This window comes from Anoplolepis gracilipes, chromosome 1 (genome assembly GCF_047496725.1).
Source record: "Anoplolepis gracilipes chromosome 1, ASM4749672v1, whole genome shotgun sequence".
NCBI classification, from domain to species: Eukaryota; Metazoa; Arthropoda; class Insecta; order Hymenoptera; family Formicidae; genus Anoplolepis; species Anoplolepis gracilipes.
In genome coordinates, this window is record NC_132970.1 from 1,072,525 (window position 1) to 1,099,778 (window position 27,254).

The following is a 27,254-nucleotide window of genomic DNA, read 5'->3' on the forward strand; positions in this document are numbered from 1 at the left end:
AAATCCCCGGTAAAAAATTTGTTATGTATAATCATACATGATATATGACCATATAAAATTATATATAGAAATATATAAAATTTTGTATAAATTATGTATAATTATATATAATAATATATGACTTATTATATAATTATATATAATTTTATATTAATGTTGGCTAGATGTCAGTCAACGATAATACAAAATTATGCATACTATACATAACTATACATAACTTATGCAGTATTTTATATATTTCTATATACTTTTATATTGTTATATATAATTATATATGAGAAATTTTTTACCGGGTCTGTAATGGAATAAATATAAACATTTCTCAAGGATATTATGGACTGATGACATATGTTCGCGTCTCTTGCTATGAGATTCTTTGCTCATGGGTAGGAAAAGGAGAAGAGAAGACGGATTGGTATCGATGTGATTTATGAAGATTCTCCAGGAAGCATACAGATGACGATCTCCGTGTATTCTTGAGCAAAGCTCGTTTGCGATCACGATATCTCCTCATCGCCGAAGGATAGACGACAGCTTTCGTTTCTGTTGGGGCCCGATAAATGTATGACGGGCAAATACCGGGAAATACTCGAACAAAGTGCGGAAGCTTCCGCCAAAGCGAGGATACTATCGTAAGCGTCACTTTTTACGGCATTTTTCTCACCACGCTCGAGCGAAGCTTCGAAGCGGCGCATTTTTCAACGTAACTAAAGCTTTCTGATGTTTATCGGTTTAGCCAATGGCGTTTTATCTTTGCTAACAAAGTTTTCCATGCTGTCTCCCATATGCATTCGGCTCTCTGGGACTGTTTGCCTAAGTCTCTTCGAAATTTTATTTCGCGAAGTTTCTTAGCGAGCATCATACATTTTACTGGCATGCTCGCTTTTTGATTGCACTGAGCAATAGCAAAAAAAAATTATTATTTTTTTCGACGCGAACAATATACGCAATTGTATATTTAATAATTATGTACTTTCAAAGCATTCAAGTTAATGTAAATGTTCGTGTAAATGTTCCCAATGAAGAATGAGAACGTTTTCTCTCCCGGTGACAGAAAGAAAAAGATGCGACAGCGACTAGATAGATTGAAAGAATCGAAACAGAAAAAAACAAGAGCACTATGTTAAAGGACCGCCAACCAAGTTCCTTTAAGTTAAAACAAAAAAAAAAAAATCTATGTTCTCTCGGGCAAAAAATCTTGACCGATAATTATGGCATTACTGAAAAGCATGTCACATAAATAATATTTATTATTTTATAATAAAAAAAAATCTAGAAATAAACGTAAAACAATATATAGGATGTTTCATAAAGATTTAGCTGATTATATATAGTCATATTCTTCTCATTAAGACAAAGAAAAAGTTCCTATAAAACATATTCTTCTATTTCTAAAACATTTTATTAAAAATATTCCTGGAGCATTTTCCGTGTCATGGTTTTAAATTGTAATCAAAGCAGTGTTTGCTACATTAAATTGTAACTTAAATTCACTTATTTTTTAAAAATTCTTTTATATAAATATATATATATATCATGTATTATATTATTAACATTGAAATTTATTCTTTTAAACTTGACTTTTAATCTATCTCGATTTAACTTTTCAACGAAATTTTAAGAATATATTTTATTTGGAAGACATTTTTTTATTTTTCTTGATAAAAAAAATATGACTACATATAGCCAGCTTAATTTTATGAAACCTCTACATACAAATATAGATATTTAAATCATACACAGATTGTACTAATTATATTTTTGTACCAGTAAAACTATCGAAACTTAGATAATCTATTTCCATTAATAAAATGTTATAGGTCGTTCTAATTATAATTTCATGTAAATAATTAATTTATAGAAATATATATATATATATATATATAAATTAATTATTTACATAAAATTATAATTAGAGCAACCTATAACATTTTATTAATGGAAATAGATATATATATATATATATCTATTTCCATTAATAAAATATTAATATACATATATATACATATATGCATATAGAAAGAGAGGAAAAAAATGCATCTAGAGAACTCTTTTAAACGTGAATACGAGGCTTTTGCAGTTGTAAAACAATAATATAATATTTTATCTGCTTTAGACTCTTCTTGTATAAATATTTTGGATAAAAAAAATCTTTATTTTTATACATTAAATATTACTTCACATCTTTCTTGCTTATTGAATATGCTTTGTGAAACTATATCTATGCATCGCGTTCACAAATAGTAACAGTTAAAAATTTTACAAGTAGATTATGTGTGTGTGACATAATAAAAAAATAATAGTAGAATAATACGTAAAAAGTGAAAACAAAAAGAGAATAAATAAGTATACTATATATAGAATATATTATAAATAAAAGTCACTCCTGGTGACTCTTTCATTTCTCGATATCATGATTTGTACAATTTTTTTTTGTGAAAGATTAAAGAGAATACTCAAACGATTAAATTTTTTCAGAAAAATCGATGAACTTTAAAAATCTATCGCACACGAATCAATAAATTATTTAAATCTGTGTTAAATATTGCAGTACAAATTGTCACTATAAAAAATACTATTTATCTTTTTATCATAATATGTTAAACTGAGAAATTTTTTTAAATGTTCTCTTTATATTTTCTTTGAAACAAAATTAATTATTAAATAGGTTTAGAATTTTTAATAACGCTTTAAAAATAAGTGTTGAACTATAAATGAGATTGAAAACTTCTATTAGCTTGACAAGAAATTGTATGTAAAAAAACTTTATTTAAATAATATAAATATTTATATATGTATATATAATATAAATATAAATATTAATAATATAAATATTTATGTTTAATGTTATTACATAAAATTGATTAATGTTTCAAAACTTTTCATATGACAATTTTTTAACATATATATATATATATATATATATATATATATATATACAAAAAAATGAGAGAAGGAAGGAAAACAAATATATGTATAGAAAAAATTTTTGTCACTTGTATTATTAAATATATTATTAAAGATATACATACAAAGAGCATATAAAGAGAAGATTTTTAAAATAATGTTAAAATAATGTTTGCAAATTTTCGAAACACTATCAATTTCGTGAATTGCTTGAATAAAGATATCGAAAAAAATGAATTTGTATGAATAAGCATAAATATCTTATTTTATATGTTTATATACGGAAGTGAATTGATTGGGTGAAATTTTAATAAATTTTTCATGAATATTAATATCTCAAAAAACTTTTCAAAAACTTACCAAGAGCATACGTGTTTGTGCCATTTCGTGACAGTCTAGATTTTTTGACACATAGTTACGATAACAACAAAGATGTTGTCAACATTCTCAAAGTCGGTTATACGTTAGATCGAACCATTACTGAAAAATATTTTCATTGTGAAAATTATAATATCAGAGATTCTGATGCGTGGTCTCGCTTGGATAAAGTAAGGATCGCAGGTAAGGATCGCGAGAAGCACGTGGCGAAGCCACAACGCGCACTGACTGCTCCAAACAGGACAGCTGACGAAGGGTGGAAACGCGCCGCACTTTCCGCCCTCCGCTATCAATCCCCACCAGTTTTGCACTCCTTTCTCTATCTCCATTCTTCTCGATCGTAACGATCGTTATGTTTATTTTACTAATTTTTTAAAATAATTTACTAATTATTTTAATAATTTATCGTATTTAACAAGAACAATTCAGTTTATAAATTCAGAATCAGAATATTCTTAGTATTTTTAAAGGAAAGAATTATTTAAAAAAATAACAAAGTTTAAAAAAAATAGAAAAACTGTTGTTTAAATTTTGATGGTTAATTATTTTTTCTGATATTTCATTTAATTCTGAATCAGTGAGCTTTTTTTTTTTTTTTTAGTAATGTTAATAACAGCAAATAAGTGCATTTGTTAAAATATAAATGTTTACAAAATACCAATAATATTACATATTAACCTTGTTTAATATCTTGATCACAGTAATAACTATATAAATTAAAGTTGCCGCACTTTCATTGATCCTAAATTAATTACTTTCTTCCACTTTGAAGATATTAGAAAAAGTACTGTGAGTGATATACGATCTTTCATATATGATCCTACAAAAAGATTCTTGTGTAAGTAATCAATCAATAGGACGCACTTGGATACATTTTTGTGGATGAGTGCAGAATGACAGAACTGATTTTACGACAATACGTTTCATCGCAACGCAGGACTTTACTTTCGTTCCCAAGGATGCATTAAATCTCACACAATTCTTTATTGAATCTTTGAGTTTCAGAGAAGTTTGTCTGATAATGGCATTTTCGATATATGCGTGTATCTCGAGTTTCTCACAATTAACAAAGCCTATCTATAATATGCAAATTGAAATTCGGTACTAACTTATACCATTTATAACTTTTTAAAAATTTTTAAATTGCCTAATTGTGAAACATATAGTCAAATACTTAATTGCACGCATGTGAATGCTTGAGAGAAAGGATTTAGATGTAATCTAAATAAAAAATGTGCGTATTTTAATTATACATACGTATAACACTCAAAATATAATATATAACATATACATATAACACTTAAACTATTCGCGTAATAGTTTCACTTGGCACAAATGTTCTACAAAAATGTTCTACAAAAACAATGAGCGACGAAGATTTATCTAAGATTAATGACCATTTTCCTAAAGAGAACAGAAAGATCTTATCCGTTTTCAAGTATATAGCCAACGTATAAGTTTGCGAGCAAATAAATCCGTATAGAAAGTAAACCATGTCCTCCGCTTGTCGGAAACGTATCGAACATTACAGTGACCCGTCGTCTGCCAAAAGTATCAGCAAAGCCGTTTTTTCACCATCGATTAAGTTGACGCGTATCGATGATCAGAATTATCTACCAATTCGTTCTCCATCATCATAAATTCTTTAGCAAGAAGATAGTACGTGTGTTTTATTTCTGTATGTCGCACGTGTTTCTAAAGCTAAAACGTGCTTTACAAAAAAAAAATATTGATAAATAATTGTATAATTGTACAAAATTAATAAATTGTATAAAAAATTTATTGATAAATAAATTTTAGTACCCTCTTTCAATTTTCAACTAAATGTTCAAAAAAATGATGATGTCAATAATAAACAACGGATTAATTAAAACGACCTGACTAGCCAAAATCATTCAATTTATTCACACGACGTTTCGACCATATGGTTGTGGTCCTTTTCAAGTGTAAACGTAACGACTAATTAAATAATATTTATGACAAAATTATAAAGGCCGTTTGAACTGTTTTTCTTTTTAAACATTGACAGTTTCGTTTAAAAACTCATGCTGACATGACGCGTGTCGTTGTTTGTGTTTATTTCAAATTTAATAACCGTTGATTTTAACTAAGTGACATATTTAATTGTTCCATAATTAAGTTCTACTTTTAAACATGTCCCATTGGATTCTTTCTTCTCTTTCTTAATTTACGTTTACACTTGAAAAGGACCACAACCATATGGTCGAAACGTCGTGTGAATAAATTAAATTATTTTGGCTAGTCAGGTCGTTTTAATTAACCCGTTGTTTATAATTAAATACTAGCGACTTTAATCTCTAACTTATAATGATATCAATAATGTCGCTGTTTTTGAAAATTATATTATTAAATTATTATACATTATTAAAATATTATATTATATTTTAATTATAGATTAGATTTATATTAGTTTTTTTCGTCTATATATTGTATACAGAATGTTTTATTTTAATTAATATAATAAAATATCAAAGGGTTTTAGGGAAAAAAAATTTTCGACAAAATTGGTTTGGTTCGAAGGAACAAAGATGTTAGTTTGATCTTGGATGTAAATGTCTTGTAAAAATCAACAGTTTTTTTTTTTAATAAATCATCCTGATTTTTTTATATAAATATATTTCTCACAATATTTTGCATAAAAAGTTATAAAAAATGGTGAAAAATTGAATACTTTACGAAATATTTTATACTTTAATTTGATTTTGCTCATACCTTAATTTAATTGAAAATTTTACTTAAACTAATGAAATATCTCGTAAAATATTTATCTTTTGATTATCTTGTCTCAATATTTTTATGTGTAGAATAATGAAAGGAATTAATTGATGTAAGAAACACATAATTGCTTTTAAGAAAAAATATTAAAACAGCTACATATTTTTTCTTAAAAACAATTATGTGTTTTCTTTACACCAGTTGATAGCTCTCATGATTTTGTGCATAAAAGTATTGAGATAATACAATTGAGAAATAAATATTTTACGAAATATTTCATATTTTATGTAAAATTATGTCAAATTACAATATAAAATATCTTGTAAACTATTCAATTTTTTACATCATACCCATAACTTTTTACGCCAAATATTGCAAAGAATCAATTTATATAAAAAAAATACTTCACATACATAATTATATATATATACATATATATGTGTATATGTAAATGTAATAAAAAAAACAATATTAAAAAAATTTTTACACATAACTCTTCTGCCGTATTTTTTACGTTTTCGTAACAGTAAAGATTAAGCTTAACTCTTACTCCGTATTGTTATTTTTGGCACTTTCTAACCGCCCAGTAAAAAATTTCTCATATATAAAATTATATATAACAATATAAAAGTATATAGAAATATATAAAATTCTGTATAAGTTATGTATAGTTATGTATAGTATGCATAATTTTGTATTATTGTTGACTGACATTTAGCCAACATTAATATTAAATTATATATAATTATACAATAAGTCATATATTATTGTATATAATTATACATAACTTATATAAAATTTTATATATTTCTATATAATTTTATATGGTCATATATCATATATGATTATACATAACAAATTTTTTACCGGGCGTACAGGTAGATCAGCGTATTTTCGATAAGTTTATTATTATGTAAAAGTGTTTTAAAAATCTGAAAAAATTTATATACCTTTTTTGAGCATTCTAAATAAAGACTACAATAATAAATTTGAATAAAACAATAATTTACTTAAATATATTATTTTGTACTGTTCTATATTATGTTATACTTTTATACTATTTTTACTTATAATATTACTTTATGATTCGTTTTCGAGAAATTGACATCGTTAGAAACATCACGGACAGAAATGACCCACCAGTACAGAATAAATGTTAATGTGACTGAGCCTATATGAAGTTTCGGATGGAGTAATTGCGCCAAAATAATGAAGAAAGCAGGAAGGTTGAGGCCACTTTATATCAGGATTTACACGAAAGTGCGTGCCATTTGTTCTGGCAAAATGACCGTACGAGACTTGTTCGTGGCAAAGCTGCGCACGTCGTCCCGAGAGGATCAGAATTTCTACAACCCCGCGTAGGGATATCTCATAGGTACACATATATTACATACATATTTTTCTGTCATTCCGTAACTCTCGTACAATTCCTAGCAACGAATAGCAGATATTTTCTGTGAATCTCACGTACTTAAACATATGTACACAATTCGATGCAAAACGGACATTTGCATGTCAAAAATTATCCTCCCGATAAAAAATTTCTTATGTATAGTCATGCAGAATTGAATATAATTATACATTTTCTACACAATTGTGCAAAAATGTATAATTATAGATGACCGTATAAAACGTCACGTATATTTATATATGTATAAATGGATTGATAACTGCAATTAGAATTATGCATATGTGTAAGTTTATACATACTTATACACAATGCCTGCAACATTTTATGTATAATTATATATAAAATGGACAAATTTCGTATATAAATTTGTTTAATTAGATACGACCATTTTTGTCTGATTATATATAAAAATTTTTTACCGGGCTATCCTAGTGTATTTTATGCAATGTTATACTATATTAACATATTATCTCAAAACTATTTAGTTAGATTTGTTAAGCACAATGTTTGCAAAATTTGTCGAAATAATTGAAAATTTTTATCAAGCTTCTTGTTAATGCTGGGAAATTTCATCGGCCTTGATTATCGCGATAACAACAGATTCTAGAACTTTCAATGTGGGAGGATCGTATCGGACATGATTTAATTGCATGTCAATCTTTCATGAATGAGAGTCCTCGAGGATGCTTCTCCATTACAGAGCGACGTATGTGTGTGTTAATATTCGACAAATAGTCGTATCGTGAGCGGGTTTTAAACGATTAAATGCGTACTCTGTTATAAAAGAAGATATGACGCAGAAAATAAAACACCTCAATCATTTTAGTTGTTACAAGGTTACAGAACAATTATACGCTGTGTACGTACATAATATTAAATGCAAATTGTTTTATAATAGTATCATGATTATTCAATGAATAATCATTTCACGTTGTGAATGCCCGGTAAAAAATTTCTCATACATAATTATATATAACAATATAAAAGTATATAGAAATATATAAAATTCTGTATAAGTTATGTATATAGTTATGTATAGTATGCATAATTTTGTATTATCATTGACTAACATCTAGCCAATATTAATATAAAATTATATATAACTATACAAAAAGTCATATATTATTATATATAATTATACATAACTTATATAAAATTTTATATATTTCTATATAATTTTATATGGTCATATATCATATATGATTATACATAACAAATTTTTTACCGGGTGTGTATTTATATACATGTACGTGCATACGTATACATACATACACATTGCTGATCATTAAAATTGTCCAAAAATTCAACTGTCTTTGTAAAACAACTACTTCTTTGTAGTAAATTAATAAGTAATTATATGTCCCGATAAAAAATTTCTTATGTATAGTTATGCAGAATTGAATATTATTATACAGGATTCTACACAATTGTGTAAAAATATATATAATTATAGATGACACCGTATAAAACGTTACGTATATTTATATATAAATGGATTGATAAGTGCAATTAGAATTATGCATATGTGTAAGTTTATATATACATACTTATACACAATGCCTGCAACATATTTTGTGTATAATTATATATAATTTTATATAAAATGGACAAATTTCGTATATAAATTTGTATAATTAGATACGATCATTTTTGTCTGATTATATATAAAAATTTTTTGCCGAGGTATTTCTAAATGAAAAAAATTGTAGGCTTGTATGAACATATTCTCATCAGGATTAAGATTTTATAAAAGTAACATAACTAAAATTCTGAAAAATAATAAGTATTTGAATAAAAAGTAATTCTTAAAATTTTCTATAAAACATGTTCTTATCAACTGCACTGTGTTTTGAAGTCTTATTTATCTTTATAAAGTATTGTTTAATTCAATTTATCTATTTATCTAATTTATCTCTATTTTAAATATGTTTTTAAACATATCACATTAAACATAACAAAGAGATCGAGATTCAGAGAAAAATTGATCTGTCTCGATAACGGTTCGATTTTCAATTTGTCTTGAACAATAAATCCTGATTTTTTTCCCTTTAGTAAAAAAGGCATGTTATATCGATAGTGGTAAATCGCAAAGTGATAATTGCCTTTTTACCGCGATGCTAATTGGTTGTTAATTATCAAGTTTGTGTACTGCTTTATTCGTATTATCTACAGCTGTCAAACATCAAACTATCAATTTTGACAGTTTGTTTGACAGATATTTGAAAAAGAGGAGAATAATATAGGAAGGTATAAGAAATTGAGAGAGATTGAGAAAGAGAGAAAGGGGGGAGGGGAGACTGAATTATTTATGTAATATAAATGTGTGTGTATGTATTTCGATTGAAAGGAATTCAGAGAGAAAGAGCGATATGAGACAGAGAGAGAGGAACAGAAAGAGAGAGAGAGAGAGAGAGAGAGAGAGAGAGAGAGAGAGAAAGAGAGAGAGAGAGAGAGAGAGAGAGAGAGAGAAAGAGGGGAGGGAGGTATGAGTTATTTATGTATATATATGTATGTATATATATGTGTATATATATGTATATATATATGTATATATATATATATATATGTATATATAAATACATAAAATGTTACCGCTCGTATTCTAATCTACAAATAATTACTATCAATTCGGCCAACAAACGAGTAAATTAAAATTATATGTTCACGAAATAATAATATTTATTGTTCTAAGTTACAACGTAAACGTTTCGGCTGTACGCAGCCTTTTTCAATATGTCATGAACGCAAATACAAATGCAGATATTCATGTAACTGAAATTATAATTAATGTCAGTAAGCCTGTGGATAACGTTCTAACTTTGAAAGATATTCAAAAGAACGCTGGCACGTGGCATCCACAATTTCGCAATATTTTCGCGATTATGGAAATTGCTCGTGCACTTGCATTTATCCAAAATTAGAAGTAAATAGATCAACATGGATTACTTGAGACAATCGTGAACTTTTGTCATTGGAGATGTCTTCGTTCGAAGACCAGATCTGTTAACGGTGCTCACAATTTCCGATATTTTCAAACAAAATGCACGACACATCCTGACATGTCGATACAAAATTCATTTCGTCCTTCTACATGTGACTATAAAAGCTCGACTTTAATTTCAATGATCGATTTGTGAAATATATTTCTGTTTAGTCAAAATATCGAAACATTATTACAATATATTAGTTTTTAAGCATCTAAACATAAATTGCTCATAAATAAATTATATAATTTTAATTTAAGATTATCATGTAACGTATAAATATATATATATATATATATATATATATATATATATATATATATATATATATATAAAATTTATATATTTAAATTATATTCATATATTCATATTTATCTGTCCACTGAAAAATTGTCAATATGTTATTTCATATATTAAAATTTCCATAGAAAATTTTTCAGATCGAAAGATACATGATCTTAAAAATTTAATCATTGAGCCAAATCACAAATACTTGACTTCTATCTGTTAAAAAGTATCTCTTCTTTTGTCTTCAAATTTACATGTAAAGTGAAAGGTAGCCAATACCCATATGTCGAACTTGAGAAAGCGAATGAAACTTTCTACCGGACTGCGCATAACATTACGCTTTTCTCTGGAACTTTGGTAGTATTCTCTTTTCATGAATCGTATCGTATCTCAAATATATGATAGAATAGTATGATACTGCGGCTTGAGATGATGAGATAAATGCAACAATAAGTATGGAAAGAGGCATCCTTGATCCTTGATATACTATTCATGGTCATTTTTTTCATTTCTAAAAATACCTCTCACGCTTAATATATAATGCGTGTATGCAGTTTATGTTTTATACTAGTTATGTAATTATTTATTATAAACTAATTTATTATATAATATTTTATATAATAATTTATTATATAATATTATATCTTACTAAATTTATATATTATTTATAAATAATATATATCAAAAAAATTTTTTAATAATTAATTATTAAATTATTGTTCTTTTATTATATTAAAAAAATAAATAATTTTGTACAAAGATAACAAGCGTATATAAACGATTAGTAAAATATAATTGCATTAAAACTTTTCTAACAATCAGACTTGTAACACATACGTTTCTCACGGCTATCCATATTGCATGTTTGCTGGTATAATCCAACTTTAATCCCAAACGGACCACTCGTAGATCTTTAATCCCTCGTCCGTGAGCAGAAATCTCTGCGCTATCGTTTCCTATCTGAATCTAATCTCCGCAAGTCATCCATTTCTTACTCTCATTATACCGCCCAAGGTCCTTGCAGTCGAATGGTTTGTGTTGTTTTGCCGTTATTAATTACTTTTTCTATTTTTACAGTGGCTATCTTGTAATCTCTATGAACTCAAAAAGTCGACGAGAGTAAGTTAATTGTGGTTTTAAAAATTTAATAAGAAAACGTTCAAAAGAATTTTATTTTCAATCTTGATCAATTTTGAATATATATTGTTTAAATTAATTAATAATAAATTAATGAGAACATAAAGCACATAATAGAAAATAAACTTAACAAAATAAAAAATGCGAGAGTTTTTGTCTTAGACCAGATTCTCTTCAGTGGTAAAAAAAAATTATAAATTTTATGTAAAAAAATATAGACATAGGAAATACAGACTGTGCGTATCAAACAAATTTTACATCAAAATTATAAAAAAGAAAAAGTTAAGTTAGAAAGAAACCTAGTTAAATTCAAAAAGAGATAAACACATTTCTGAGACATTGTTTTCTTTTTCTAATTTTGGCCTACATTGTTGACAAAATATATACGCAGTCAATATTCCCTATATCTATGTATAAAAATAACAGTTTTTGTTTGTTTTTAAATTTGATTGTTATTTAAGACAGCCGTTACTTGCTTCTTAAGTTCTTCTATATATTTTGTTAATTCAAAACTTTATCGTAAATATTTTCTAAAACGTCGGCAATCAAAACATAGGCAAACAAAACAAATAACGTCTTTGGAAAGAAGATATACGTAGCTGTAAATAGATCGATAAAATTGACAAAACATAATATTTGAATCTTTTTAAAAATTATTATAATATATAATTATTTTTGCGCAGAAAAAGAAATAATGTATGATTAGTATCTACGTTGTCGACTCAGCTCTAGATACATAAAAAACAAGTAAACATATAAATAATAGAAAGTAAATTTCTTATCTTTGAGTTTTATCTGTACTAAGAAAAAAAGAGAGATAGGCTCGTTGACTTTTTGTGGGTTCATCTCTGCTCTCTGAGAGCTTAAGGACAGAAAAGACGAAGAGCGAAACGAGAGAGCGAGCTAGAAATAGAAATTCAGTAGGAAAAACACTTCAGAGCAGCATCATCAGCGATATTCAAAATCTTTCTTCCCTACCCGTTATCGTTCGCCACTTTGACCGCGACCTCCGTCGTGTGCTACCTGCTTTTTGACTCGGAATTTTGTCGATAACCCACATTCGACATTCTTTCATCCCCTCGCTCATAAAAATTCTTTGCAACATAATCCGGTTGCATACAAGTCGTCACCTTTCTAAAAGGAACCGACGTGGAATGCACGAGAAGCAAATATAAATCCGATGCACGGCATAAACAAACACTCGAGATCGAGTATTCTCTCGATAATACTTAACTGCAACTGGAAAGTTTCATCGTCTTTCTTTCATCGTATCTTTAGAACGTCGATGACTTTTTTGCAATGAATAGTGATAATTCGCAAGAAATTTAAAACAGAATATTAAGAATATTAAGTCATTATGACTCAGTCAAATCGACTTTTAAAGTTTAGACTTATTTTCGCAATTTTGTCACAAGACAATTCTATACAATATGAGATAAGATTATATATGTAATATTATATGTATGATAAGATATAATGTAAGATTTCTTGATATAAATTTTATTGTATCTAATCATTTTTTTTACAACTTTTGACTTTAGTCCTATTACAAAAACATTGACAGGATTTATATAACTCGTATTTCACCTTACATTTATCTAAAGCTGCTTCTAAATGTATTTTTATACACGTATTTGCAAACATTACAGGGGCATATATATGTATGTAGCGATAAATGTGACTTTAGAAACTTTTGTCAATTAATTTTAAAATAATTAGATTGTGTAAACAACAAGTTACGATTGTCTAAATAATCGTTGTAAATACAAATATCAATTTCTTAACAGATAAGATCATGTGTATTTATCTTGTAGCACGATAAATAGGCCACCTTTCTGTATGTGTAATTCTTTTCCTGATCGATAATTTGAAGAATATTTTAAAGAATATATTTTGAAAAATGTATGTGACATAAATTGCATAATGGAAAAATGTTATAAAAGTGAAATAATTTATAACAATGTTTAGATATTTTTCTTTTCTTATTATTAATATAATAAATTTATTAATTTATAATTATTAATATAAATATAAATATAATATAACATATAAAATTTAATTATAATTATTTTAACTTTGTTTAATTTTACCAGGTTTGAAATTAATAGTTATTATTATATTATTATATAGTATAACGTTAAACAGTAGATTTGAAATATATGTATACGACATATGCAATATATATTTTATGTAAAGAATATAATAAAATATATACAGATGATAAATTAACTAAACTATATATGATAACTTGTTATAAACAATGTAAATAAGTGGATTCATACCGACTTATATAAGCGGAAAATGTAACAGATACGTAGTGAGTTAGTACAATTTACAATTATACTGAAACATAATACATTTATACACGCAAGACTACTAGAACTGTGTCCTTCATTAGATTCCGTAATATTATGCTATATACTAATGTACATACATATACGTAAGCAACATGAAAAAAAAGTTTGTTATCATAAATATATTTATTATCTTATCGTTTTTAGTTGTCATTGCCAGCAAAGAATAAATTATAAATGAATAATTGTACAGTCACTTGAAAAACTGCTTACAAAATATAAAAATTGTTCAAACAATACTTGAAAATTTAGAAAAATCTTTCAAAAATTAAGAGACACGGTAGTGTCTTGCGCTAAGTTTCGCACGGCAATAATATAAGGTAAAAAAAATGACGAAATCTTCATGTTTGCACGTATCAGACTGCATTAAAATTTCCAGATATGGTTGTAAGATATGCTGTAAAAAAACTGCACTGTCAGAAATTATCTAGAATGTATCTGAATTCTCAAACAATTTCTTACAGTGCGTGCACTAATTTAGTGAAAAAAAATTTGTCTGCATCCGTGGTAGCCGGAAAATCAATGGTTCGGATTCAGCTGATTCAGCAGTAAATGAAGAAGGTAAGAGTCTGATTTCGTCGAAATATAGATATCCAGACGAATCAGCTGTACGTGCAAATGCATACAAAACTCATCAAAGCCTGTTTTCCACAAGGTCTGCATATATCTAGACTTTTTTAAACAGCCAATCTCTCTTCCGATTCGTTGGCTAATCATCATTCGTGATTGACGTTGGTGAGGGTAAGCGTTCAAAGGGGACTATAGAACACGATCCACGATCAGTCTGTTAACAGTCTTTCGTAAGATTTCCACCGTGATGTATCGTTGGGCAGGAAAAGTCGCTCTGGTGACTGGTGCGAGCGTTGGAATAGGTGCACAAATCACAACAGAGCTCGCGAAGAATGGAATGAAAGTCGTCGCTGTCGCAAGAAGATTGGAGAAACTGAAGGAATTGGCGGCAAATATCAATGGTAAATTTAAAGGTGAAGTTCACCCCTTGCAATGCGATGTTCAAAAAGAAAAGGATATCCTCGAAGTATTTAAATGGACGGAGGAAAAATTTGGCGGAGTTGATGTGTTGATCAACAACGCTGGTGTGGTCTCAGCTGAATCGATTATAGGTAGATATATATATATATATATATATATATATACTCTGTCTTTTATCCATTTTTTTTCTCGAAAAAAAATATCGATTTATTTGTAAAAATTTTTCAAACAATTATGTATAAGATTGAAACGTATCTTGTGACAACATTTATTGTTAGTATGATATATAAATGTTTAGAATTTTAAATATATATTACAAGATGTATATTTTTTACACATTTTTTTATTGAAAGAGGGATCAACGGAAACTTACCGTAAAATTCTGGATGTAAATGTGCTCGCAATGGCAATCGGTTCGCGAGAGTTGGTACAATCTGTCAAAAAGCGCAAAGCTTCAGGCCATATCATTAATATTAACAGGTAGGTATTAGATATGTAAACAAGTAAAATTTAAAAAATATTTTTATGAATAATAATTTCAAACTTACAGTATGCGTCATCGAGAAAATATGAGTCATTTGATTACAAAACAAAATTTTATAATACATATTTATAATATAATTTTTATAATATATATAAGTCACCGAGATGATAAAAATGCATCTGCAAATGTTTTATATAGTTAAATTATTTAAATTTTTCGAACTAAACAAAAAGATTTAAGTCGATAAATTACACTGGTAAATACGAATTAACGATATATTAGTAACGTGATTTCGGTTCTTTCTCCTTTTATTCTAATTTTTTATATATAGGGTGTTCGAGGTTTTTTCCGTTAAATTGTGCCAGTAGTTTTACAAATGAAAATAAGAAAAAGTGTTATATAATTATAGGCTTTATTATAAACAAGAATGAAATAAAATGATAACGGACTTGTTTCTATTATTGACATGCATGAAAGTAGATCGACGACCTATTTATTTAATCTGTTTACATTTGTATTTATTACTGTTGTGTTTATTATTATTTCAAAACATCCATCGTAGTTTTCAATACAAGATTGACATTGCTGAGAAAATAGAATTTATTACCACAGAATTTCGTGTCGATTTTCTTTCTTTTTTAGTAAATATTAAATATTAAGTGTTTACTGCTCATACAGTGAACACAATACCGTATTAATAATAAAAATAATTCCGTTATCATTTAATTTTATTTTTGTTATAACTTTTTAATAAAACATTTGTAAGCATATGTTTGTATAATATACATTTTTTTTATTTCTACTTGTAAAACATATTGGCACGGTTTGGCAGAAGAAACCTGGAACACCCTGTATAACATATATTTTTGTAGATATGTTATTTATTATAGACATCTATAGATATATATCGATATATACAGAAACTCAAAGTTAATTGAAACGTAATTTATTGTTACTATTTATTTTCGTGAAGAAATCAAATTTACATTGCTAATTAAATTTTTTATCTCATTCACAGTATAGCGGGGCATTTCGCAGAGAGTATTCGTATGCCAGTGAGTGTATATTGCGCCAGCAAATATGCTGTCACTGGAATGACATTGAGTCTGCGCAACGAAATTGTAGCCGCAAAGCTTGATATAAAAATCACGGTATGCGATCTTTCCATTATAAGTTTGCCAATTCAATCATCTATATTTAATTTGTAAATTATTCATCATTAATCGGACACAGAAAAGTATCGTGCTTGTAAATTAAACTTGTAATTTAAACTCGACAATAATTTGTATTTTTCTTTATATCTAACGTCATTTCTTTTCGTAATGTGATAAGATAAGATAATTGGATTTAAAATAATAATGATAAAGTAATATTTGAATTTGAAAATATATTTCTAAACACAGAGCATCAGTCCTGGCATGGTGAAGACAGCTATGGTAACAGATGTCTTCAACCAAATGGGCATGGACACAACATTCGAAGGTATCCCGGTACTAGAGGACACTGATATTGCAGAAGCAGTAATTTATACTTTAAGTGTGCCAAAACGTGTGCAGGTATGCAGATATTATTTAGGAAATTATTTAATAACTTCGATATATATATATATATATATATATATGTGTGTGTGTGTGTGTATGTGTGTGTGTATTTTTATATCTCTAATTAAATATCTTTCATTACATAAATCAGCAAGAAAAAGTGCTTTTTTAATCATCAGTAAATCGCGTATAATTTAATTTAATATTATCTAATATTTATAGATCGTTTGTGTGAAAAATATGTCAATTTCGAATATTTGTAGAATGCTATTTATAAAATTAAAAATTACCCGCACGAGAAAATTCGATCCTCGATCCATTCAGTTAAGTATAATAGCATACAATACATTCAGTATATAATGGTTTACCTGTTTCAGATATGTGAAATGGTAGTAATGCCACATGAAGCTTTAGCGACGAAGGATCCTAGACCATACGGAACAAATCCGCAATAAGTGCGTTTAAAGCTCTCTTGAAATTTTTAATAGTCATATTTTCCCTTACTTTGTACGACTAAAAATAAGATTCAAGTTTTAGTTATATTTTTGTGTAAAATAGAAAGATGAGTAATAAAAAAAGAAATAGAAATAGAAATAGTTTTACATATATGTTTTTCACAATACTAATTCTAATATTTTTTTGAAAAATTTATAAGAACACAAGCTAGTATTTTATGATTAGCAATATTTCAATTATAAAATAACTTTCTTAACAATGTTTACTTACTTTATTATATAACTGTACTTGAAAGGGCATGAAATACAAACTTTTAAAGAAAAACTATGAAGCAATTATATTTCCCAGGGATTATTTATAAAATTAAGTTTTAATCTTTGTGAATTATGATGATTTCACATACGTCATCGTATTTGTTTTTTCCAAATTAAGTCAATAGTGTTTAAGTCATTTTTTTAATATCTTTTTATTTTTCTGTAGAATTATGAGAAAGAGAGATAGAAATAGATAGATAGATAGACAGATAGATAGAGAGATAGATAGATAGATAGATAGAGAGAGAGAGAGAGAGAGAGAGAGAGAGAGAGAGAGAGAGAGAGAGAGAGAGAGAGAGAGAGAGAGAGAAATACAATGCTAATCATAGATATGACGTTTCTTTGCGTAAGATATTAATATATCTCTCGTTATATATATATTTATACGTTTACATTTCATTACATCACATCAAATGGACATGGTGCTGAAGTTGCCATAAGTTATGTACACATTCTTCTCTGTATTAAATTGTGCTAGAAAATAAATCTAAAGAGAAAATGTACGATCATTATGAATCCGTGGTAAGACACTTACAATTAGAAACGATCAGCGTCAACTGCATGGCGTGGCGGGCATGTGCGTCGTCGTTCGCCGAAGATTTACAATAATCGAGACTAATGATATAATCTACGAACAATATACGGGCGTTCCCCTGTTTCGAGATAAGTAGAAAGGTAGACTTAAGGGAGGCAAGGGATTCATTGTGTATGTACCTTTAGCTTAAGAATTAATAGTATTGGTCGAGTACAGTATTGTTAAAATACCTTCCTTTTTATCATCCTATTCCATCCAATTTTGCGCAATTATATTTGCTCGAGAGAGAGAGAGAGAGAGAGAGAGAGAGAGAGAGAGGGAGAGAGAGAGATATACTCATCATTTATTATAATTAATCTCTCTTACTTATACCGATATATTTAAAAGATTCTTCGTATATCAAGCGTAATAATATGCACACGCCGCTTTAACTGTCAACGCAGTTTCGTCAACGCTCTTTCTTCCTTTTAGAGACATTTTTTTAGAGAATCCTAGTCTCTCGCGCATATCATATATAAGAAGGAAAGGCCAGTGTTGATTTAAAAGAGAGCTCTAGACGATAAAATAATCGAGCCACGTGAATAAACACATGGGACGGGCACTCGTCTTCTTCGAATTTAAACTCAAGCAATGCATTTGCCGCCGTCCATTCACTGGAGAAGCAAGTTTAAGTGCAATATAAAGTCCTTTGACTTTGCCCGAATGATTTTATTCACGCGACTGATTGATTCTCTTAATACAATCGTAATTTCTCAATGCACTTTAATTCTATCACGGGTTTTGGCCCCTCGTCCGCTGCAGGAAGAAAAATTTCATTGCACGCGACTAACCGGCACGTGATAACATTTGAAAGAACTTTATATTTGAAAGAATTAATCTAACGTTACAACATTTTGCTAATATTACGCGATGTTCGCATTTTGTAACAAAAATCAAAGCAATTACGATAAGAGAATTTTTAATAAAACCTTTAATTAAATTAAATCGCGCAAAAGTGTAAATAAATATTTAAATAAAATTTTTGTTAAACTTTAATTGAGCGTAGCATATAATAGTTTAAAATTTGTCGGGCTTTTATCTTTTTACACTAAGTTTTTGATTGATTTCAATTAGTCAAGCCACAGTCGATGAGAGAAACATTTAGAAAAGAAAAATGGCAAGAAAAAGATAAATGATTATACAATATATGAACACATTAACACTCCGAAAAAGGAAAGAAGAATATGTTGAATATTCAACAACAGCGCAAACTCATATAAATCAAATGAGAGGAATTAAATAAATACAGGACGGATATGTGTTTATATATACTCTTCAAAACTAGTGAGATTATCCTATACATCCTCTATATCGATATAAGTATATTGTATATATATAATATCTCTGTGACTCTGATGATAAAATGTTTCACTCGAAAAATCTGTTATAATTTTGTCTTCTATTAATATTTAGCAATATTACGCAGTATTGCAGTAATTTTGTAACGATAATGTTTTTCATTTCTCTACATAGAGCCTTATCTCGAGTTTCTGCTACGTACACAGAACCGGAGTCATTTTATCGATAAATACTTTCATTTATCACCTGTCTATAAATTTAATAACAAACTTATTTTTTAAAATATATTTAACCCTTTACTTGTTTAGCAAATTTAGACAAATTACCTGCGAAGAAAAGTCACGTTATTCTTCTTTTTAATTTGTAACTTGACAAATGTGTAAGAGATATATTAAAAAAGTATATATATATGTATATATTCATTTATAAATCATAAGAAGTAAATTTGCAGAAACGACAGCACCATTGTGAGTGATAAACATAAACTGATAAACTACAAAGTTTTTATGTCTCCGATTCTCTTACGCGCATGATGCGGCATTACGCAATGCATATCGACACGATAACAAATTGTCTATTATCGTGACAAAAATTTACGATTGCCGTGACATGCATTTCTTCACAGATATGTGTTTAATTACAAGTTTAAGTAGGGACATGCGTGTTGTTATGCGCAAGTATACTACGGCCGTAATATCGCGAGAAATCCAATAAAATAATGTTTTATCTCTTGTCTCCGGAACAGTTATGTAACATGTGTCGACTAAATATTATAGCCGCATCTTGTTTTTTATTTTGCTCCTTCTTTTTAAACATTACATGCACACATTAAACATACGTACACACATACATGCACGCAAGACACACACACACACACACACACACACACACACACACATTAAAGCTCCCTCAGTGTACGTGTATACGGATACACATCTAACGAACGGTATGAATGTACAAGGTTTGTGCTTCGCAAAATCCTATTTTTTCACCGCGATTAATTAATAAACACTAATTAGTAAATGAGAGAGATCGATGCTTCCGGTAAAAACCGCGTCGGAAGCATAGAGTCTCAATTATTCACAAAAATTGTTCTTTTCGTTTACCTAATAAAATTAAACACAAAAAGATCGCTTTAAAAACGCAAGATTATTGTGCAATATTTATATCTTTGTGCGGTGATCGCCAGCAAACGAAAGAAAATCGCTGCATAAGTATCTGAGATTCTTATGCAACAAGTATACAATATTATTATACATACAATAATATAATCATCATCGATAGTTATAATTGATTTCGAAGCGTATAAATTCTTTCATTTGTAAAAAGACTTAGTCATTATAAATTTTGTAACATTCTTTATATCAAATATTTTAGTTTGCAGTTTCATGGAATACTGTCAAATTAAACTTTAAGAGAAAAAGAAATTGATTATCGCTTAATTTCTCTCATGCAAGTTAAATAGTTTGAATACATCTGTTCCTATAAATACGATTTTTAATCTGATATCAATAAATTTAATCAAAAAACAAATCTTAATTAGTCGCTTAGTTTTTTAAAAAGTGTTGTAAAAGAAGTCAAATATTTAAAATATGTAATTCTCTGATGTAGAAATTTATTGAAATTCAATCTTTTATTGATAATATATTAAGTTTGTCTCTCTTATCAGATTTTTTTTCGCATAAATCTTTCGCAAGATATTTTTAATTTTAGACTGGTGCATCAATTTTCGTATTGTTTCAAATTCAAGAACACAAGAGATGTCTTTGTGTCAAATTATCATCACAACATAATTCAAGATTCGTGGATCATTGTTTTATTTCTCATAATACACGATATATATGATTTATTTATTGATGAATAATTAATAAAAGAATTTTAAGAATCGAAGACAAACGTAAAGCTGGATTTGAAATCGGACTTTCCTGACAAAGAATTCATAATCACTACAACATCGACGATGATTATGTATCTCGAAAAGAACTGTTATCTGTTTCTAATGAGATCAAACAATTTTACATATTGAGCCGTAAAAAATAATCGATAACTTCTAATTCAAACATCCTAGATAGAATATAGCAGAGACAAATATGTGACTCGGGCCTTTGGTATCTAACAATTTAAATAAACTATTTCTCAACATATTACGAATCGTCATTTTCGCTCATCTAATGTGTATGACATACATACATACGTCTATTTGTACTACTACCGAATGATGCTTGTTTCTCATTCGTAAGCGTAATAAGGAGCCCATAAACTTATATAATAGATGCCATCCAATGAGAGATCACGAGCTTCCTCGCAGTCTAAAGTTACAGAGACTTTTGAAGAATACAATTGCTCGTTGTATCTTTCATTCTTCGGCCGGAGCCTGCGCTCCTCCACCATCCTCGCGATTGCCACTGGCTTTTTGTTCTTGCTCCTTTTGTGCTTTGGCTTCTGCATCTGTAAACAGAACATTGACACGTCGCAACTCGCTTTAATCTTGTTGGAGCGAGTAAGTTAAATAAGCTGCGTCTGTAGAGGCAGAAACAAGATTCTCATGGATTGTGAAAGAGAACTTTTTGCCGAAAAATTATTCTCTCTACCGAGAGAGAGAAAACTTTTAATTAATCGCTTGAAAAAGCGATTAATTGACGTTTAAATTACGTGTTAATGTACCTCGAACTGCTTGTTCCTTCCAGATCTTTTTATTGTCTGCAAGACACGGGATCCAAGGCTTGTCGATTTTGAACCTTCTATTTTCTCCTCCTAAATATAATTTATTATGTAATTAAATATGAATCAATTTTTAGAAAAGAGAGGAAGGAAATTTTAAAGCGTAATTACTTCAAGCATTCTTATGTAATTCAAGTATTTTTTTAACATGTGTTCTGAAGATAATTTTACCATTACTAGGCTCGTCTGCGGTATCTTTGACATTAAGCGGCGCGAGAACGGTTTCCAGCGTGTCACTGCATACTTGCATACTAGGCTCAACGATGAATTCTATGAATCCTATTTGAGATTCAGCTACCAATGTGTTGTTACGATCGCACAGAGGAGAAAATGGCAATCCGAGCTCCCTCTCCTTGTCACCTTGTCTGAAAAATTCCTCGAGAAGTTGCATCGTCCACCTGTACATTTCAAATTACCAACGTCATTTACTCATCGTTGAATGTGACATAATAGACTGTTTTTTTTTTCCTCCCGTTTATTAATAATATATAAATTATTGTAAATTAATGAGTTAAATATATAATATGTAAATTAATGAATTTTCAGTGAAATTTTTTACGATACATTTTTTTATTGAGCTTTAAAAATTTTCAGTAAAATTTAGTACCTATATACGAAAATTTCGTAAAAACAGTTTTTATTTTTCTGCGATAATTTTTAACAGACTGAATTCTACATAAAAATCAAGCGAGAAAAAAATTACTGATATTTGTTACAAATAAAAGGATCTTCACCTATGATGAAGATCCCATCTTTTGGCAGGATGCGAAATGTCACAGCAATGGAGAACCAAACTGACGGCTTTGCTCTTATCCACACTTGGCTCAGCCAAACTTAATAGGTTCTTCATATTTTTTAATTGTTGAAAATGAAAACTCATGTCCGTGGCAAGAACCATGTCAATCACGAGCGATCGAAATTCTCGGAATTCCTCTCTCGATAAGTTCTGCAATATATTGGAATCATCTTCTCTGAGTATCCTGAAATATTGTAAAATTGGCATTACAAGAGATATTAATGTAATTTTTCCAATATAGGTATGTATCTCTCTATCTATCCATCTAATCTGTCTATCTATTTCTCTATCTATCTAGATCTACCTTTCTAGAAAAGACAAAGTTATTTAAATCGAAAGAATTTTTTAAAATATTTAAAAAAATTGCCTTAACTCTTTATTACGCACACATGTGTTTTCAATAGATATTATATTAAAAAATAGATAGTAAATTAAAAAATTAAAATTAAGCATTCTTAATTAAATTTTTTAATTTTTAATTTTAATTAAGAATTTTAATTAAATTAAGAATGCTTAATTTTAATTAATTAATTTTAATTCTAATGTTTTAGTAATTCTTGAAAGATAAGATTCGTCTACAACTTTCAGATATAAACTGTCCGAGAGCACAATGTCAATCGCAAAATTAAGTTTGCTCATACCGGAAGCTGGCCGAGATGTGATGGTTTTCCAGCACGGCTCGGTCGTTATACAAGAGCGCTGTATCGCTCCCGGACATTACATGGAAATTGTTTGTGGTCCCAGTGTGCTCGTAGTCGTGAATAATCGCTGCCACGAGAGTGGCGAAAATCTCGAGATCGGTCAGCCAGTTCTGCAACAAGTAATATAATCAGCTGGAGGTAACCTCACGTTGAAAGAATCGTCGAGGGAATGAATGATAAAAAAAATTAAACAGAAAAGGTATCTTCTTTTGCTAAACTAATAAACCGATTAAAATATTTTCTTATCTAAATCACTTATTTAAATCACTTTTCACGATTTTTGCTCTTTTTAAGGCAAAAAGAGATTACAAAACAAGAGTTTAATGATACTCTTGTCTCGGAAAGTGTATTAGATTTATACATAATAGATTGCATATTCTATATTTTAATACATTACACGTGTAATTAAAAATTTAATAATATATAAAATATTAAAAATTTAAGAAAATTTCTCTTTGTAAAAGATTATTAATTTTATAATATAATAATTACTCAATCCTCTTCAAATATAATTAATCAAAATTAAGGCTACATATTTGTTGTCTAATTACATATATCAGATATATAATTAAAAAATAATGCCACAAAATTATAATAAAATCATATTTAAAATATTATATGTTTAAAGTAATATATATCTCTCTCTATCCAGAAATATTCACCATCAAACCCGTTTGACACAGGATGTAATGCATCGTTTGCGCAACATCGGCAGCGTGAAGATTGTTATGGTATGGGTTTCGATGCCTGCAATATCCTTCTTCGACTTTTCCGAGGAAGCATTCCAAAACTGCGGGAGGTACTTTAAATTTATGAATCATACCGTATCGATTGATGAGATCGTAGCCCAAATATTTCACCGGTGTGCCCGACGCAGCCTCATTCAAGGAAAACACATCGAACGACCAATCGTCTAAAGTCTTAAACAGTAAAATGGGCAGTTTAAAATTACAAAATTTCAACAAACCTCAATAAATTGATCAATCTCAACTAGAGTCCTCTTTTCTCTAACTAATAAAGAGTACGAATAGTTTTTTGAGTTCTTAAATAAAATTAGTGTATTATATCACTGATAAGAGAGAACAAGTTTTTACAAGTATGCTTTCATTATAAATAAACCACTGCAGTGAAATCTTATTGAGAAAAATCAGTTAACAAGTAATGGTTGATTTTTCAGGAAGTCTTACTGTCACAATCAGTGAAACATAAGATGGAGAAGTAAAATGTGAATGTTTCCAATGAAAATCAAATCTTGTTACAGTTTTAATCAATGAAATTTTTACTTATTCAATTTTAAGAAAACGATCGAAGATGAAAATATTATCATATCTCCGAGATGTAACTAACTAGAATGTTAGATCAGACCAGAGAGATGTGTTCTATATGTCGCAGTCAGATTGCAAAATCCGTCTTTTAATAAAACATGTAGACATTTTGTAGAATGCGGCCACATCATGATTCTCATTCTCAAATCATGATTAAAAATGAATAAATGTTTTACAATTTGACTAGGAGTTTTAATCTTTTTATAAAATGGTGACAAGCGATTCGTCACATCGTCAAAGACAACGATTTAACCCAGAATTTAAAACAAATCATTGTATTTAAGGGCTCAGTCAGGAAGCCGGAAAAAACGTGATTTTTGAGAATTTTTTTCTCGAAAACTAAGGCTTAAAAAAAAAGTTTTTGTATTTGAAGAGAGTATGTTTTTACAAATTTCACATAATTTTTTTATTAAAAAATATTAATAAATAAAAACGATGTAACAATTCTTTCGGAGGTCTTTTTGAAAAACTTGTTTTACGATGACCACCGCTCGAATCTGGATCATCCGAAATAAAAAATTCGCAAAAATTATTTATTTAATATATTAAATTATCTAGTCCTTGAACAAACAGTTTTTCGGAATATTGATTTGGGACAAAATGGTGGACATCTAAAGTTAAACTTTCAATTTTCGATGAAAAAATCACTCGTTTTTCGTCAATTAAAAAAAAACTCTATATCGAAATAAAAAAATCCTTAGTTCAAGGACTAGTTTTTTATATCTAAAATAAGTCTGTAAAATTTGAAATAAATTGATGCAGTAGTTTTCGAGCTATCTTGATCACCGATTTTATAATTACGGTTTTGAGAAAAACACGTTTAAAATTTCAAAACAGATTTGCATTTAAGTAGAATATACATTTTTTTACCTTACATAGAGTCGTTTCAGGCCTGTATAATGAATTTGGAAGAAGTTGTAGCCTCTAAAACATTAATTTGACGCTGCCAAAGAAACATTCTTCTTTGCGTGCAGTTGTTGCACTGTACTTGCTGCTAACGATCGAGCGTGGAGCATACTTTGAATGCTTGTAATTCCGTCAATTTTATTCGGATTAACTTGAAACTTACAGGGAATATTTTCCAGATGTTATATTTACAGAAAAATCCAAATATCTATTTTTTCAAAATTTCTGACTGATTGTGAACATGACCCCTTAACAATGTGACCAGTCGCTTGTTAGCGTTTTACAAAAAGATTAAAATTTTTAGCTAATTTGTAAAATGTTTCATTTTTAATTATGATTTGAAAATGTGACTGTTACTTAAAGAATGCCTACATGTTTTATAAAAGGATGGATTTTGTAATCTAGCTACAACATATGCATTCTAAGCTCTCTTTTCTTCAAGATCCATATCTCATGATTGGTGTTTCGTTACTTAAAAATTTCACTCGCTTCAATCCAACTTTTCAACCGCCGCGCCGGTGAGGATTACCTTAAGCACTTTCACGACTTCCGGCGGAAATTGCATGAGGGCGGTATTCGTGACCCTCCTGTAGATCCGATCGACGAATATGCCCGCTCTGATGGCGTGCGCGACCGAGCGGAATTTCGGCTTCTCGTCAGCCTTCCGTCTCGTGGTGGCGAGCTGCCTGGTGAAAGTCGACGCCAACCACTCGCGCACTTCCGGCGGCACCGCGTCCGGCTGCACCTCCGACAGCTCATCGTCCTCGTCCGCCAGCCGTCTAAGGGAGGAAATCGCGAAACGTCATGTTAGATGAACGATCAGCTGACGCGCTAACATATTCGGCACGATCGTAAACCGGCCTACCTTTATTACACGCATTAGATCGAGCCGAGACGCTCGATGTCCTCAGAAAAAAAAAATTGATTATTGTGATAAAATCATTGCATTTAA

General features: G+C 28.9%; 3 protein-coding genes across 21 annotated transcripts in view; 1 reads left to right on the plus strand and 2 right to left on the minus strand.

Annotated features, from left to right (window-relative positions):
• Positions 1 to 11,660, minus strand: part of Grd (GABA-gated ion channel) — a 38,411-nt gene extending 26,751 nt beyond the window's left edge. For 2 of the 5 annotated variants that reach the window (XM_072902359.1, XM_072902343.1), the window contains exon 1: positions 3,268 to 3,501. The gene's annotated coding sequence lies outside the window, so the exon portion shown is untranslated. Of the gene's footprint in view, positions 1 to 3,267; positions 3,502 to 11,541 lie in introns of those variants that run through there. The other 3 variants (XM_072902350.1, XM_072902367.1, XM_072902375.1) reach the window with 3 other exon arrangements.
• Positions 11,661 to 14,961: 3,301 nt separating this feature from the next.
• On the plus strand, positions 14,962 to 17,925 carry LOC140671318 (farnesol dehydrogenase-like). 2 transcript variants are annotated; one of them, XM_072902584.1, is made up of 5 exons: positions 14,962 to 15,316; positions 15,539 to 15,665; positions 16,688 to 16,820; positions 17,073 to 17,225; positions 17,588 to 17,925. In XM_072902584.1, exons 1-5 carry the CDS (start codon positions 15,013 to 15,015, stop codon positions 17,663 to 17,665), a joined length of 795 nt encoding a protein of 264 aa, XP_072758685.1. In that variant the 5' UTR covers positions 14,962 to 15,012; the 3' UTR covers positions 17,666 to 17,925. The 2 variants fall into 2 exon arrangements, with proteins under 2 accessions (XP_072758685.1, XP_072758687.1); XM_072902586.1 differs by having other exon boundaries at positions 14,962 to 15,166.
• Positions 17,926 to 18,312: 387 nt separating this feature from the next.
• The window catches only part of LOC140671099 (dual specificity calcium/calmodulin-dependent 3',5'-cyclic nucleotide phosphodiesterase 1), a 113,722-nt gene continuing 104,780 nt past the window's right edge, over positions 18,313 to 27,254 (minus strand). For all 14 annotated transcript variants that reach the window (XM_072902240.1, XM_072902248.1, XM_072902273.1 and 11 more), the window contains 7 exons: positions 26,832 to 27,081; positions 24,734 to 24,991; positions 24,012 to 24,181; positions 23,309 to 23,554; positions 22,746 to 22,972; positions 22,518 to 22,607; positions 18,313 to 22,301 (listed from right to left, as the gene is read on the minus strand). In XM_072902240.1, coding sequence (XP_072758341.1) covers positions 22,210 to 22,301; positions 22,518 to 22,607; positions 22,746 to 22,972; positions 23,309 to 23,554; positions 24,012 to 24,181; positions 24,734 to 24,991; positions 26,832 to 27,081 — 1,333 coding nt within the window. In that variant the 3' untranslated portion in view covers positions 18,313 to 22,209. The remainder of the gene's footprint in view (positions 22,302 to 22,517; positions 22,608 to 22,745; positions 22,973 to 23,308; positions 23,555 to 24,011; positions 24,182 to 24,733; positions 24,992 to 26,831; positions 27,082 to 27,254) is intronic.

Excerpts from the sequence above, each read along its gene's own strand:
- LOC140671318 (XM_072902584.1), top strand. The coding sequence starts at position 15,013 with ATGTATCGTTGGGCAGGAAAAGTCGCTCTGGTGACTGGTGCGAGCGTT. Across the intron at positions 15,666-16,687 it reads CATATCATTAATATTAACAG|TATAGCGGGGCATTTCGCAG; the intron begins GTAGGTATTAGA and ends TCTCATTCACAG. Across the intron at positions 17,226-17,587 it reads GTGTGCCAAAACGTGTGCAG|ATATGTGAAATGGTAGTAAT; the intron begins GTATGCAGATAT and ends TACCTGTTTCAG.